General features: G+C 33.7%; 1 protein-coding gene across 1 annotated transcript; it reads left to right on the forward strand.

Moving 5' to 3' along the window:
* The first annotated feature begins 12,947 nt into the window (after positions 1 to 12,947).
* On the forward strand, positions 12,948 to 15,285 carry LOC148547030 (vicilin-like seed storage protein At2g28490). The gene is made up of 5 exons (XM_088495246.1): positions 12,948 to 13,263; positions 13,602 to 13,783; positions 13,968 to 14,048; positions 14,135 to 14,569; positions 14,710 to 15,285. Exons 1-5 carry the CDS (start codon positions 12,975 to 12,977, stop codon positions 15,160 to 15,162), a joined length of 1,440 nt encoding a protein of 479 aa, XP_088351372.1. The 5' UTR covers positions 12,948 to 12,974; the 3' UTR covers positions 15,163 to 15,285.
* The last annotated feature ends 2,514 nt before the right edge of the window (positions 15,286 to 17,799 follow it).

Below are 17,799 nucleotides of genomic sequence, written 5' to 3' on the forward strand. Positions count from 1 at the left end.
ACTTTATTTCAAACTTATGAATGGTACCAGTATGTTTAATACTTAACCACACTTCTTCATTGATGCAACATTATACACGTACCAGATGAGCTAACACGTGCTTCTTTTTCATAATTGCTGAATACAATGCTTTCATTCACCCTCAACATATACAGCTTTTAATCATACTTACACTATACATAACAGTCACAAACACAGCTAAACAAATAACCAAACTTAAAATACTAATCCATAGTTTCAAACACCTGATTTCAACTTCCATTGAAGTAATTCTCCATGCTAAATTCATCTTCTAACTATCATCATTGCTTGTAGGTTGTGCTTTGCCCATTAAGCTCTGTTCTCCTTCAGCGTCTGCCCACATAAAGAAACTACACCACATTCTCCCAAAACTCTGTCAATTCTACATCAACCAACAAAAAGAAAAAAATTTAAGCATACTCATCAAACAAAAGTACCAGTTGCAACACATTGAAGAAGAAGACATTGAGAACTTACATTATAATTTGGACACCCATAAAAGGTCTCTCAGGATTGGCATTTGTCTCAGACCATCACAGAACTGGACGCATTCCACAACCACACCAATCAGGAATCTTCCCCAATCTCCCACGAGTAAGGTTACTCACTGAAGCCCCATGAGAATGTGATCGTGCCGAACTCCTTGCGGCTTGGCTTCATGAACTCATCATTTCGGCAAGCTGCGTGCCACGTAGATGCACACCGTGTTAACTTAACGTGCCACATCAGCTCTCCGTTAACGGAGATAACTACAGGGTCAAACGTGAGGCACGATCCAATATTTGGGGTATTAATTGGGTAACTAAAAATTTGGAGGTCGAAATTGAGGCCGGGTCCAAATTTCAGGGAGCAAAATGAGTTTCAACTCGACGTATAAAAAAAAGTGTGCACATAATGACTTAAGTATACTTAATTAAAAAATTGCTTGGTTGTCTAACTCTTTTAAAAAAAACTTAACACAGTGTTGACTATACAAATTATTAACAAATTATTATTCCTCCAAATATATGTATAATAACTTAAAAAAAACTCCTAATTTTGAAGGTCCAACTCCTCTATGACAACTTCTGCTTCGTCATCTGTGCCACCACTGCCCAACCCCTTAACGAGCGTCCTATCCGCCGCATCGTCGTCAAAGTCTTCAAGAACCTCAATCATAGTTATCATAACCGAACCGATAATTAACACGGTCATACGAATGAGTCACTGGGTTACTGGTTCAACCAGTGAGTCATTGATTTACCCAGTTGACTGGTCATAATTAAATAAAAATATAAAATTATAGAAATAAAATTAAAAGTTAAATATATATTTTAAAAAATATATTAATAACAATCAAATATCAATTCTTAGATATAATTCATAGTGCAAAAAGAGATAATAAATTAGCTACTAGTACAAATACTTTTTTCAATTTAAATGAACAAGCAAAAAAATAAAAAATAACACAATCAATATCAATATATCAATATATTTGTATACTATGTGTTGTTACTTGTTTGGTATCTATGTCAATCCATGCTTAAAAGGATTTAAAAAAATAAAAATTCATTCATAGTTTATTATATATTTAATTTTTGTCACCTATAGTAATGAGAAGCAAGCTGGCGCAGAGGCAAGAGGAGAGGCGTGTATGTTGGCTGCTCTGTGTTCAAATCCTTGCTTCACTCATTTACTCATTTTTGGAGTATATCGTAGACCCGTGCGGGTCTGGTGGAGTCTAGAGTGCGAACCGGCCGGTTTTCAACAGGTTTGACCACCGTTGACCGGTTCAATTATAGGTCCGGTCCAAATTCTTAAGCAATCCGGCCAGACCACCAGTTCATCGGTTCAAGCTGGCGCAGTGGCAAGAGGAGAGGATGGTTTGGCGGCGCGAGGGTGCATCGTGGACCCGCGCGGGTCTGGTGGAGTCTGGAGTGCGAATTGGCCGGTTTTCAATGGATTTGACCATCGTTGACCGGTTTAATTGCAGGTCCGGTCCAAATTCCTAATCGAATCATCCAGACTATCGGTTCACCGGTTCAAGCTGGCGCAGTGGCAAGAGGAGAGCCGTGTATGCTGGCTGCTCCGTGTTCGAATCATTGCTTCACTCATTTACTCATTTTTGGAGTATATTGGACGGGAGCTCCTGTCATGGTTCGGCGGCGCGCGGGTGCATCGTGGACCCACGCGGGTCTGATGAAGTCTGGAGTGCGAATCGGCCGATTTTCAACAGGTTTGACCACCGTTGACCGGTTCAATTGCAGGTCCGGTCCAAATTCCTAATCGAACTGGCTAGACTATCGGTTTATTAATTTTTTGGTCGAACCGGCCAGTCCGGTCCGATTCTTATAACTATGCCCTCGATTGCACTCTCGCCCTCCTATGTCGTTGCCCCTACGCTAGGTCTTCTTAAATGATATACTTTTGTTATCATTAAATTAGTTATGTAATATTTAACTAATTAAGAAGAAGAAGAAGATGATGATGATGATGATGATGATGATGATGATGATGATGATGATGATGATGATGATGATGATGATGATGATGATGATGATGATGATGATGATGATGATGATGATGATGATGATGATGATGATGATGATGATGATGATGATGATGATGATGATGATGATGATGATGATGATGATCAAAGTGTTAGAAACAAGAGACTAAAGTGGAGAAATGATTTGTGTATTATTGAGTGTATTCAAGTTGTCTGGAATGATACAATATAAAAATGGTATTTATAGGTGTTAAGAGACTCGTAATAATAAAGACATAATATTCTATAATAAATATTCAGATATACTAAATAATTCTAATGAATGCTAATTGATCCTAATATATTCTGACATCCCCCCTCAAACTCAAGTGACAACTTTAGATTGAAACTTATTTAAAATAACGGAAAAAAATGCATAAACCGATAGAACGGGTGCAGACGAAACTACCGAAAGGAAGCGCAGACAGAACTGCCGCTGTCCGAAGGAAGCACAGATGGAACTGTCGTTGCCTGAAGGAAGCAAAGATGGAACTGCCGGAAGGAAACGCAGACAGAACTGACAGAAGAGAACGCAAATGGAACTGTCGGAAGGTTACACAGATGAAACTGTCGCAAGAGTGGCCAACTGCCGAAAAACTGCTGAAAAGATGGTGAACTGCCGGAAAACTGTTGAAAAAATGACAAAGTGTAAAGAGATGGCAAACTATTAGAAGGTGACAAAAAATATATGGTTTCTTCATGAAAATAAGTAAATAGTGGATTAATGAGCTAATCGGTGAGGTGAAAAAGTATCAAAGCATTGACAAAAAAGAAGAAAAAAATGGCACAAAAGAAAAAGTAAGTAGTGGATTAATGAGCTAATCGGTGTTAGAAACAAGAGACTAAACTGGAAAAAAGATTTGTGTATTATTGAGTGTATTCAAGTTGTCTGAAATGATACGATATAAATGGGTATTTATAGGTATTAAGAGAGTCGTAATAATAAAAACGTAATATTTTATAATAAATATTTAGAAATATTAAATAATTATAATAAAAGCTAATTGATCCTAATATATTTTGGCAGAAAGAAAGAGAAAAAAGTCAAAAGAGAAAAAATCAAATAAAAAGAAGATAGTAGATAACAATGACAACAAAAGATAGAAGAAAAAGGAACAGCAACAACAATACAGATATGAAAAAGAAAAGAAGAATATACTGTACGTATAAAATAAAAAGTGTGCGCATAATGGCTTAAGTAGACTTAGAGTTTGTTTGGGTGAGCTTCTAAGAAAATATTTTTTTTTGAGTTATCTTTTTTTTAAAAGATCTTATGAAAAAGTAAAAGTAATTTTATGTTTGGGTATCTCATGCAAAAAGATCTTTTTATCTATCAATTATGTTTGGGTATAACGATATAAAAGTACTTTTTTATTTATTTATTAGATGAAAAACATCTTTTTTTTTATTTTTCTAGTGCTTTTACTTTTACTATTAAAAATTTGCCAAATACACTAAAAAAAAAAAAATCTTTTTTTATTGAAAAAATATCTTTTTTTATTAAAATAATGGCGCCCAAACAAGCACTTTATTAAAAAATTGTTTGGTTCTCTAACTTTAAAAAAAAAAAAAACTTAACACGGTCCTGACTATACAAATTATTAACAAATTATGATTCCTCTAAATATATGTATGATTTCAGTGCCAGCAAAATCAATAGATAGATCCATCCCAGTATAGAAAGGTATACTATATGCATAGAGTATATTAAAATTAGAGTAAAATATTATTTTTGTCTTTAATGTTTGGAGTAAGTTTTATTTGTATCTTTAATATTTAAATCGTCCTATTTATATCCTTAACGTTTATAAAAGTGATTTAATGTTATCCTGCCATTAATTACACCTCATGAGCTTTAGTTGAAGTTTTAAAAATTTTTTTTTGAAATTAGAATACAAATATCTGGGACAGAACTGATGATCTACTCCGAAAAATAGCTCATCAAAAGTTAAAACTAATTCCTACAATATTTACATAATTCACTTTTTTAGGGACATAATTGAACCTAAACACAAATAGTGAGTAAAATATTAAAATCAAACACATCCAAGTGAGACCTAATTGAGAATGAATACATCAAAGTGAGAATAATTGAAAAATACAATCTGATCTGTTAGTATAATTAGCGGCAGGATAACATTGAATTACTTTTATAAATATTAGAGATACAAATAGGACGATTTAAACGTTATGGACACAAATAGGACTTATCCTAAATGATTTAAACGTTGGCAAGTTGTGCAACAAACCTTTCTTAGTGGTCCCTTGAGTCCATCCTTGGTTGAAACTCTTATAGTTCTTATTCCCAAGTACGAAAACCTTGGTGCTTTCAAGGATTTTCAGCCTATTATCCTCTGTAACTTCATCTATAAGATCATCACGAAAATCTTGGTTAACAGGTTACGACCCTTTCTTGATGAGATAGTAACCCCTACTCAAGGGGGGCTTTATTTATGGTAGGAGTGCTTTGGATAACATTATTGTTGCTCAAGAGATGCTACATTCTTTCAAGAAGACTAAGCCAAAAATGGGAGCCATTGCTTTTAAAATTGATTTAGAAAAGGCATATGACAGAGTGGATTAGACTTTTCTTGCAGAGTCTGAGTATTTTTGGCTTTCCCAGTACACTATTAATCTGATTATGAATTGCATTCAAGGATCCAACTTATCCATCTTGTGGAATGGTGCAAAATTGGAGGGGTTTCCAGCCTAAGAGGGGGCTTAGACAAGGGGATCCTATGTCACCCTATCTCTTCATCATTTGCATTGAAAGGCTAGCTACTTTCATTGAAGTCCAAGTCAGTTCTGAAAACTAGGAGAATGTAGCTATCTCTCGAGGTGGACTGCGGTTGTCACACCTTATGTTCGCTGATGACTTGTTCCTGTTTTGTAAGGTGACCATGCCTCAAGTTCGGAATGTCATGAGAACTATGGATTTTTTTACAAAGCTTCGGGTATGAAGGTTAATCTTGAGAAGTCAAAAACTCTTTCCTCTAGGAATGTATCCAATAGTCGAAGGGAGGTGCTGTGGGAGCTTTTCAGATTCAGTTGACGAACGATTTAGGAAAATATTTGGGTGTTAACATTGGGCACTCGCATTCTTTTAGAGCCTTTTTTGTGAAAACTTTATCCCGTATTAAGTTCAGATTGGCAAACTGAAAAGGTAGGCTTCTTAACAGAGTTGGTAGACTATGTTTGATTAAATCTGTTGCTTCTGTTTTACCTATTTATTGTATACAAATCTCTCTTTTTCCCTCTTCTGTTTGTGCAAAAGCTAATGCTATCATGAGATCTTTCTTATGGAAGGGGCAAGTTGATGAGCGGTGCCTTAACCTAGTCATGTAGGAGACAGTTATTACTCCTCGCAAGTTTAGTGACTTGGGTGTTAAAGATACAAAATATGTAAATCTCGCTTTAATGGGCAAGCTTCTATGACAATATCTTCATAGTCCTAATAAGCTCTGGATTCGGGTCTTGAAGGCTAAATATGAGCCGGATGTTCTTATGGAGAGTAGGAGTTTTATTGGTGCCTCAGGTATTTGGCATGATATCATGAAAGCTAAGGTCAAGATGCAAGAGGAGTTTTCTTAGAACACCGGTAGCCTTTCTCAATCCTTTTGGTTTGGAAAGTGGTACCTGAATGGGTGTCTTGCTGCTTTTGTTCCTTTTGTTCATATCACGGACACAACTTTGAGGGTGGAGAATGTTTGGTTCCACGATCACTGAAATTGGAGAGTATTGTTCACTCCCATTAATAATGACTTTAAAATCAGGTTGGCTTCTATTCGACCATGTTTGTATGGAGATCTTGATTCTGGTTGGTTCTGGAGTAGTTCTATCCCAAGGTTTATTCGGCTAGGTGCGAATATGATTGGTTGCTGAGCCATAAGATGTTTTGGGATCCTGCTATTAATTTACTCTGACTTTGGCGAATGCGCATTCCGGAAAAGATTAAACTACTCCTATGGCTCGGGATTCAGCATGTCGTGCCAACCAGTCGATTCCATTTACCGCAGATGCTTAGTTGTCTTTGCGATCTACCCTCGGTGCAACCTGGTGGAAGAAGACGTCTTGCATTGCTTCAGATATTGCATTAAAGCCCAAGCTGTTTGGCATACCTTGGTGATTGGATGAAACATAGATGACATTGGTAGAGATTTTCATAGTTGGGTCAAGCGTAACCTTCATGTTAGCGAGTGCTTGTTCTCCACGGCTATTTGGTGGATTTGGCGTGATCGCAACAATGATATTTTCAATGATGAAAATGCCTGAAGTACTTTCAAGGTAATTCTTCTAATGCAGATAAGGATTTTGGTGCCATGTCTGTTTTTGTGGGAACGCAAACCCAAATTCTCCTTCCTTTTTTTGGATTGCTCCTCCTAATTCGGCGATTATGTTGAATTGTGATGTCAGTATTTTGGTTTCTCGGCATGTGGCTGGTTTTGGATGCATTCTTAGGGATCATTTAAGTAATTGGATTAAGGGTTGCTCAGATGTTTTTTTGAGGTCAATGTTGTTAGAAGTGAGCTTTTTGGTTTGTTTGGTTTGGAATTGTGAGTTTAAAGAGGTCATTTGTGAGACAGATTACATCGATGCGTATCATGCTATTGTTCAGAATTCTTTGGGTGTTCATCTTAATCTCACCGTCAAGATCCAAAAACTGTGTAACAGATCTTAAACTGTGGATTTAGCTTTAATCCAACGGACTACAAATGCAACGGCAAATTATATGGCAAAAACTGTCGTACGTTGCAATATTTCTTATTATATGAAGCGGTTGTTGCCCCAATAAAATTTGGTTGAGTTTTTAATAAAAAATATGTCTCTTTCCTTTTAATTTTTTTTCATGTGTGTTTCTTTTGTGCTTAGTTACCAAAAATATGCTGTGGTGCATGAATAACAATATAAAAATTAATAAAATTTATGGACATGTATTTAAAATTCTATATATAATTATATCTAAACTAACAAATTAATTTTTTAATATCTTATGCATTTAATCATTATCAAAGTATATTAATGTTAAAACAAAGGGTGTCTAGCATCAAAAATCTAATATGTAATTATGATATTGATATTGATATACAAGATCGAGTTGGTAGTGAAAGTGGGAATGAAGACGCAGTTTCTGAATTTTTTAACTTGACGGAAGGCAATCTCTCGTGATGTCAATATCACCAAATGAAACCTTTTTTATTCGATTGCTTCTCTTTAGATTTCTTTATATTTGGTTCTTTTTCGCTTTGGTAGTTAGCATGTTTACATCCAATTTTCCACCATGCAATATAATTGATAATTGCTCAAATTAAAGCGGAATTAGTTTTGGCGGTAGATTATTATGTTGCTATAATGATATACCACACTAACTAAATTCTTTGCATTTATTAAAAACGCAGTCATTTCATATATCCTTTTTCATATGCATGCATGGTGAGTGGTTCTATAAAGTAGTGAAGCTCACACCAAATCAAACACCATCATAATCGTGTTGACTAACGATCATTCACTACTACATTATGTATGTATATAGAATTGCAGACAAAAGTTCTTAATTGAGAACGAGTAAAAATAGAAATATGTCTTCTTATCCGTTTAAATTTTTAAGAGAAATAATTTTATAATATGATATCAAAAATTTTATAACTAAGGGGTTTAGAGATCGTTCGTTCTTGTTGATTTTTAAAAGAAATAATTTTAACATAAGACAAACAAAAAAAATCTATGCAAAATGTTTACGTAAATTTAAAACAAATTCTTACTTGAAAGAACACGTAAAAATATAATTATTTATGTATTTTATTCTATTCATTTAAGTTTTTAGAAAAAATAAATTTATCACAGAAAAAATTATTCATTTATTTAAAAAAAAGTTTTATCACAGAAAAAAGTCAAAATGTATAATAAGAAAGAAGAGGTATTTAAACAACCAATATATGAGAGTTGTAATTTATTTTTCCCTCCCTTTATCTCCTAAGTGAGGCATATAATATATACTTGGAAAGACTTGTAGAATTTGATTGCAGAAGAATACAAAAATTGAAGTAGACGAAGAAAGCTAGGCAATGAATAATGACTAGCGACTCATTAATTGGATATTAGATTGAAAATTAACTAGAAATTAAATTAAAGTTGAAGAAATGAATAGTAGAAGAATTTAACGATATGTTATTGAGTTGAAAGCGCCAACGTAGTATGATGCCAAGGCATGTTAACTACATTTACCTAACAAGCTATATATATTCAAGGAGAGAGGAAAGAAATGTTGCTGCTAATTTTATGGTGAGTGTGACTAAAAGTTTATACAATCCAAAAAACATGGACTTATCATTTTATTTAACAGTTATTTAATTTTATTAATTATTATGAATGTATGTCAATATAAGATGAAAGACTTATATATATATATATATATATATATATATATATATACATGTAATGACCCTTTTTTCTAATCTGAATTAGAATTCAATCTACACGAAAAAGCACGATCTCTTTACTAAAGTGTTTCTAGAAAAGCGATAGAAAACTTTGTCAATGGGTAATCCATTAAAAAAAAAAAAGATTAAATTTCTCAAGAAAAAATTGTTCGTATGAAATAAAGTACTAGTTAGTACTTAGTAGTAAGAGGTTTATGTCAACATTTATTGTAGAAGGGTGTTCCATTATTGAATTCAGTAACTAATAAATGAGAAAGCTATGGATTGGAGACGAATATTCAAACTTTGGTTAATCGATTTTATACGAGAGGCCAAATAGTCCAAACTACAACTAGTAATGAATTTCCTCAATCCATGTTCCCAGAACACAAGACAATAAGAAAAAATCTCATGAATCAATATTTTTATTAAAATTTAATCATTATTTAATTATTAAAAAAATATAATTTTATATTATTAAATATAATTTTATACTATTAAAAATATTAATAATTATAAATCACAAAATATGTTAACCTTCTCCTAGTACTATTGATATTATATAGTCACATTACTAAACACTCTAGAATAATATGGAATAATATAAAAGATGTAGGTCAAGTTAAATAACACAACTTGTATTTTTTTTTTTTTTTTTTTTTTTGGCGGACAAGAAGCGCATTCAGCCATTCACACTATACTTTCAACAACTATATAGACTGCCATTAGTTTAATAGTTTCTGCATGACCGACTTGCATTGCATGCGTTAGAAACAAGAGACTAAACTGGAGAAAGAATTTGTGTATTATTGAGTGTATTCTAGTTGTCTATTCAAGTTATGTAGAATGATACAATATAGAAGAGTATTTATAGGGGCTAAGAGAATTGTAATAATAAAGACATAATATTCTATATTAAATATTCAGATATACTAAATAATTCTAATTAATCCTAATTATATTCTAACATCCTCCCTCAAACTCAAGTAACAACTTGAGTTTGAAACATATTTAAAACAACAAAATAAATAGAAAAAACTGCATAAATTGATAAAACGGGTGCAGACGAAACTGCCGGAAGGAAGCGCAGATGGAACTGCCGCTAGTCTGAAGGAAGCGCAGACGGAACTGCCGCTTGTCTGAAGGAAGCGCAAACGGAACTGCCGCTATCTGAAGGAAGTGCAGACGGAACTGCCAGAAAGAAATACGGACGGAACTGCCACGAGAGAACACAAATGGAACTGCCACGAGAGAACACAAATGGAACTGCCACGAGAGAACACAAATGGAACTGCTACGAGAGAACGCAGATGAACCGTCGAAAGAGACCAAAAACTATATGATTTTTTCATGAGAATAGAAAAATAGCAGATGACATTGGTGTTTGATCATTCGACTCGAAAAGACACAAGACGGAGAGAATAGGCTAGTCGGTGAGGTGAAAAAGCATCAAAGAAGTGACAAAAGGTAAAGAAAAATGGCATAGAAAAAAAAAGTGCAAAAGCTACGGTGATTTCACCACAAGGAAAACAACCTATCCTCTCTGATACCATGTTAGAAACAAGAGACTAAACTGGAGAAAGAATTTGTGTATTATTGAGTGTATTCTAGTTGTCTATTCAGGTTGTGTAGAATGATACAATATAGAAGGGTATTTATAGGGGCTAAGAGAATTGTAATAATAAAGACATAATATTCTATATTAAATATTCAGATATACTAAATAATTCTAATTGATCCTAATTATATTCTAACAGCATGTAATACCCTCCGAGCAAGTCAGCTCCAAAATCTTAATGAATAAGATTAATATTATGTAGAGTTTGATTGTTTATTTTTTTTCTTTTTCTTTTTAGCAAATGGAATTAAGAGTGACAGGTAAAGAAGTCTATCCGCCTCGTTATTTGGCGGGTTGGTCCGTCCCGTTTCGTCTAATGAGGTGGTCTTAGATTCCTTCTCCATCCTGCCTAACGCTGCAGGCTAGCAAGCCAAGTCTGTCAACTCTTTTTTTTATAAATTATTAAATATTAAATAATATATATAATTTTATAACCATTTCAATAAATTTATAATTTCTAAAGACATAAAAAAATTATAATTTCTAAATTCACAAGTATTAAAGTTTTTATAATTATAAATATGTAATAAACATAATCATAAACCAAGTTTTTTGAAACAAAATAATAAAACCAATATTGTTCAAAGAAAAATAAACATTGTTCAAAACATATAATTAAACATTTCAAGTTTATAATCAATCAAACATAAAACATAATCCGAAATATAACTTAAAACATCTTCAACTATCATCTTCATCCTTTTGTAGATCAATAACGTCATAAAAATTTATAAAAAAAACAGTCTTAACAAAAAAAACATTTGGCCCGCCGAAAAAGTCCGTCCCACCCTGCCCTGCTGAATCCCATCAAAACCCACGACTTAAACAGGCTTTTTATGTTCGACGGTTTCAAATTTCTAGCTCAACCCGCATTTTTTAACGAATTACACAGGTTTCAACCTGTCTGCCACCCTTAAATAGAACCGTGATGGTGGAAAATCTACTTAGCAACAAAATAAAACGGCATGACTTGACTTAGAAGAAATAAAATAAAACCGTAGCCAAATGCCAATTATTCTAATATAATGGGAGCGGTAGGGAAAAAGAAGAAACAACATGGTGGGAGAGGTCCTATAGCAGGCTCTTATATATGTTTTGTACAAGATGTCTTTGGTACGGATTGTGAGGTGGATCGAAAACTTGCAGGTCGAGGCGGATGTTGGATTTTCTGACGGGAGTAATGGGAGTGGTACCTGCAAAGACATTCTGATACTAAAGTCAAAATAGATCTAAGAGGTATAAGGTATGAATAGTAAAATGACCTACCTGAAAGCCTGAGGTCCCTTTTATATAGGTGGAGGTAGCTTATCTTATTTTATCTTGTTTGATCAAGATAAAAAAGATATTCAAATTTAATTGTTAGTGATGGAATTGAGTGGGTCAATTTTGAACCTTCTGAAAGAAGGAAGCGACCCAATCCAAAAGTTGGGTCGGTAGATTGTTCCGAGTGAGAATCTGAGGACTGAATCCGTAACATGTTTAATTTAAAGTAGCATATCAAAATGAATAACAAATATCATAGAACTTTGATATATGAATGTAAAAATCACTTTATATTGACTAAAAAAAATTTAGTTAGACTAAAAACATTCAAAGCTTTTGATATAAAAATATATACTACATGTATACTAATCAACTAACAAACCAGTTATATATTATGTACTTAAGTACTAGAATACTTAAACCTTAAGTAATAGAATAATTAAACTTGTATATAGTAGTAAAACAAAAAAAAATGAGATGTCAATATTTTTATATATAGTGATTGATTTTTTTTTGTATATTTAATAAAATTAAACAAAAATACTATATACTATATATATACTAAAAGTTAGTTACCAAATCAGTTAGTTGAATATAATAACCATTTTGGGCCCTAAAAAAGGCTTACCATGTAAATAATCGTTCATCGTGTTTTTTTGGTTTGGCCCATAGAAATAAGGCCTTGAAAGTGTGCTAACTCTTGGGCTACCAAAGTTGAGTCTCTGTATAGCCCATTTCATCCACTGTTTATATATGTGAATCATAATGCAATGTATGAGGTATATGATTTCTTTTGGTATAATCATCCATGCATTAACCCTATATAAGGTTAGGTTATGCAAATTACTATATCTGAATGAATATCATAATGGACTAATTTTTCATGGATAAACTGAAAACCTTCCAACCAATGATGTTAAGAGTGGAAACTTTCAAGCATAGACTTTGTCCTTGATCTAATGTGTTTTCAACTCTGATCTGTGATAACTTTACTTGCTATACATGGCAAAATTCCCTTGTAACTCTACATGGCTGACACGTGTCACCTGAATTCTCTTCCACTTCATATATATAAGTGATAAATCACCTTCAGACAATAGAGACAGTAATTAACAAGAACAAATTAAACATGGGAAACAGAAACAGCCTTTTGTTTTTTATCCTTGTTCTGATGTGTCATGGTGTAACCTTGACAATGGGGTTATGGAGGAATCATGATGATGTAGAAACGATGTTCTTGATGAAGAACTCCAAGAGTGTGGTTAAGACAGATGCTGGTGAGATGAGAGTTCTTGAAAGCTATGGTGATGCTAAGCTTATGGAGAGGCGCTTGCATATTGGATTCATCTCCATGGAGCCAAGGTCACTCTTCGTTCCTCAGTATATTGACTCAAGCTTCATCATTTTCCTCCATGAAGGTATCATCAATCTTTTTCTTTGATGGTTTGTTCTGTCATCAAATGTAGTTATTGTATAATATGCAAGAAACTATAAACTAATGAGAGGTTAAAGATTGTTATTAGAGATAATCATAGTACATATACTTTAGGATTAATACTAGTTGTGATAGAATTCTTTGATTTACAATTTTACATTTTCTCTTGATTCTCAATATAGTACCAAAGTCTTTATAAATACTTATATAAACACTCAAAAAATCTAAAAACGAAAAACACTCACATACTGATTAAAATAGTACATAGAGAATACAGAGAAAAGATGCATGAAGTTGAATGAAAAATGGAAATGATTTCAGGGGAAGCAAAGCTGGGATTCATGTATAGAGGTAAGCTTAAAGAAAGAACATTGAAGATGGGGGATGTGTATAGAATCCCAGCTGGTTCAGCATTCTATTTGGTGAATATTGGTGAAGGTCAGAAACTTCACATTATCTGCAGCATTGATCCCTCAGGGGCAGTGGGAGCTGGTACTTTCCAGGTACACATGCATTTCACAATAATCTATATTATATAGTATTTAGATATAAACCATTTCATTGTATGCCTAGATATGAGGTATATAAGAATTTAGAATTGTATACATGCCAGAATCTTGATTTTACTTTGTATAATTGTATTATACTTTGATTAGTATGTATGTATGTATGTATGTATGTATGCAGTCCTTCTATCTTGGAGGAGGAGCAAATCCAGCTTCAGTACTTTCCGGCTTCGGAACAGATATCCTTGAAGCTGCCTTTAATGTAAGATAGCTAAGAAGCAACTTGATTTTATGTCAGCATGGATCATGCAACTAATTATGTCTTGTTATATGAATAAACATACACAGGTATCAGCAGAAGAAGTTAGGAAAATGTTCACAAGGCAACATGAGGGTCCAATTGTGAATCTGGATCAGCAAGACACAGGTTTGTGGAGCAAGTTCCTTCAATTGAAGGATGAGGACAAATTGCAACACCTGAAGGGAATGGTGCTAGACCAGCAAGAAGAAGATTTTGATGATGAAGATAATGATGGACAAGAAGAGGAGAAGCAAAGAGTATGGTCATGGAGGAAGCTCTTAGAATCAGTTGTTTGTGATGAGATAAAGAAAGCATGGAACCCCAACAAGGGTATGGGTAAGAAGCCCCCTCATATTTGCAACCTCTATGACAGAGCACCAGATTTCATCAACAGCCATGGTTGGAGTGTTGCTGTTGATGGCTCAGATTATTCTCCACTCAAAATGTCTGGTGTTGGCATTTATCATGTTAATCTCTCAGCGGTATGCAAAATAAATATAGACTTAAATTTTTGTTGTTAGTACTAATCACGCATTTGCGTGAGTCAGGTACTAGTTTGATCATAGAAGCTCTGATACTATGTCATGAAACCAGTTCTCCTAAAGTGTGTGGTACAATGCAGGGAGCGATGATGACGCCGCACATGAATCCAATGGCAACAGAGTATGGCATAGTGTTGAGAGGGAGTGGAAGAATCCAGATAGTGTTTCCAAACGGAACCAATGCAATGGATGCAGAGATCAAAGAAGGGGATGTGTTCTTCATCCCAAGGTACTTCCCTTTCTGCCAAATAGCATCAAAGGACCAACCATTGGAGTTCTTTGGCTTCACCACCTCTGCAAGTAAGAACAGGCCACAGTTTCTTGTGGGAGCCACGTCACTCATGAGGTCCATGATGGGTCCTGAGCTCGCTGCTGCCTTTGGTGTGAGCGAGGAAACCATGCGCCACATGGTTGATGCACAGCATGAGGATGTCATACTTCCATATCCACATCATCAAGATCATAACAAGGAAGTGGTTGAGGTTGACACCATTCCAAAGCTTATAAGGAATGCCATGGTTTTGGGATGGTAAATTATTTATGAGGTGATTAGATCCTATGCGGCTTTGTTTTTCTTTTTGTTATCCACTTTTTTGTTGAGATGATTGTTCACTATTTTGTTCTTTAAGAGTGAATAAAATCAACTAGTTTTGTTGAATTCGCTATGGTGTGTCTTGTTCCTCCTTTTAGAAGTATAATGATCATTGTTCACTATGAATGTCACGTTATTGCAACTCTAAAATCTATCTTCTGAGTTTCCTACTATATTTTCAAGCAAACTTTTGACTCATCATGTTTGGATCTTGGAAGATGAGTGGTTGATTGTATTATCACCCCATCAAACATACTAGTGGAAAAATCTGTTAACCTGTTTGATCAATCCAAACTAAAAAGTAAAAAAATGAAAACAGAACATTCAAGTACTTCATAAAATCACAGATAATTAAGGCAAGCAAAACATAAGATATAATGGGATTAACAAGGGAAAATCTGAAACCAGACAAGAGCACGTACCTTGGATTACCACATTGGAATGCAAATTTGTAGAAATGAGTACCTTAGTTTGCATATGCAAAGGTATGCTACGCACAAGAGATGACGCTGGCAGACCTTGCTCCTACCCATGCCAATGGATGGTAGGATGGATGCAAGTGATAGCGCCATCTCTCCTGCGTAGCAAACCTTTCAATGCTATCAAGTATGAGCATCCCTCTTCATTCTCCACTACCAATGTTTCTTGGATTCTATGTAGGCCATGAAACAAACCTCATAAATAATATATAGACCATGAATTTTCCAATTATTTATTTGTTTATCTACACTTATAGCCAGCTAGGAATCTCTCATTACCCTGTTACTAATTATCCTAACCACAAATCCACACACCACCTTTTAAATATTCTTTTTCTGCATTATCTTCTGTCTGTTCTGTGTATGTAACTCTTTTAAAGCACATGTAGTAAGAATATATATATGCAAATAATTCAAATAAAATTATTTGGTCCAATGATATTGTTCTATCTTGATTGTTATGTGGTCCTAATTCAAATAATTCAAACAAGTGTGAAATTTGATGAGGTCATAGGTGTGATGTCACATGCTGAGGTTGCTTGCCACTTGTTATATCCATCAAAAACAGCCGCCATTCCCTGTTTGGAGAATCTAACTGTTCCATGCAATAGTAAGATGTCAGTAAGACTTAGCTCGGTAATTTTATAAAGTTTTTATTATTTTATTTCATCTTGTTCGATAGATAAACAAACAAAAATCATGAGTAATCTAATGCTTATTGAATGAATCAGATGAAGAGATAAGATCAAGTAGAATAAGAAAGGCAATCATTGAAAGAGACAAACAAGTAAAAACAGAAGCAAAATTACTGCATAATACATTGAAAAATCTGCCCTGAAACAGCATTTTGCTTGGAAGATCGAAATAGCTGGTGGATAGGACGAAAGAGACCCGTGACTAAAGAAACCAAACCAAACCAAAAGCAGGAAAAAAAAAAAAAGCAATGCAGTCAATGCTAAACCATGGTGTTCCTGTGTGTCTTTCAGGGATAATTCACCCCTCCCTCTTTCTCATGAGTAACTAAACCCCCCACAATTCATTATTGTTGGTGGTGTAGGATGGGAGGATCATGAACGCAGGAGGAAGGCCATGAAGAGGATGCAAACATCACTAGTGTTGAGAGAGGAACATGTGCATGCAAATCAAGATTTTGTGAATGTCAAAGGTGGTGATGATGAGGCTAAATTTTTTTTATATTGATTAAATATATGTAATACATTGATATTGAAAGATTAAGTGTTTTTTATACGGTGTTTTATTCAAATCGAACAGTCCGATTTGTTTGGAGAAAAAAAATAAATTACAAATCGAAGGATGTGTTTTGTATTTTTTATTTTTTTTTTGTTTTTTAAAATAAAAATCAGACGATCCGATTTTAACATTAAAATTTTTTTTATTTTCGAAATCACAAATCGAACGTCCAATTTGTGATTGTTTGTTTAAAAAAAAATAATACAAACAAATTAGTGCCTCAAATTTATACATTCCATACCAATATAAAACACACATCTCCTCACACTTCTTATTATACACCTCTTTCACACATGAAAAATAATAAGCGCTGATGATGACAAGTCTCACATCGGTCAGATTTAACTGTGAAAGCTGCTTCATTAGGTTCTGCAAAAGCTGCTTCATTAGGTCAGATTAAACTTCAATACATGTTTGGTTGTATATTATTGAAAATGCTTTTATTGAATTTTTTTTTTTTTAAATACACACAAACGTGAAAAATGTTGTTTTAGATGCGGGTTCGAACGTGTGCCACAAGAGAATTTTGTCTGAATGTCTTTGAATAAAGTAGTGTTCTATTGTTTCTATCAATTTTCATACGTACTTCGCGTTCCTCCTCCTCGGTGACGGATCCAAAAAATTTTGGTAGTGGGGACAAAATATATAAATAAAATAATTTTTATAATAAAAATATTATGTATATATAAAAATCAGTTATCAAATTATTTATTAATCGTTATGTATTTATATATAAATATATGTATTATTTAATTTATTTTTAATATATATTTTTTATTTTAATATATATATACAAGTGGTTATTTTCTATATACATATAATATGGTTAATTTTTAAAATATCTAATT

Source organism: Arachis ipaensis, chromosome B8, assembly GCF_059453495.1.
Source record: "Arachis ipaensis isolate K30076 ecotype BB chromosome B8, ASM5945349v1, whole genome shotgun sequence".
Taxonomy (NCBI): domain Eukaryota; kingdom Viridiplantae; phylum Streptophyta; class Magnoliopsida; order Fabales; family Fabaceae; genus Arachis; species Arachis ipaensis.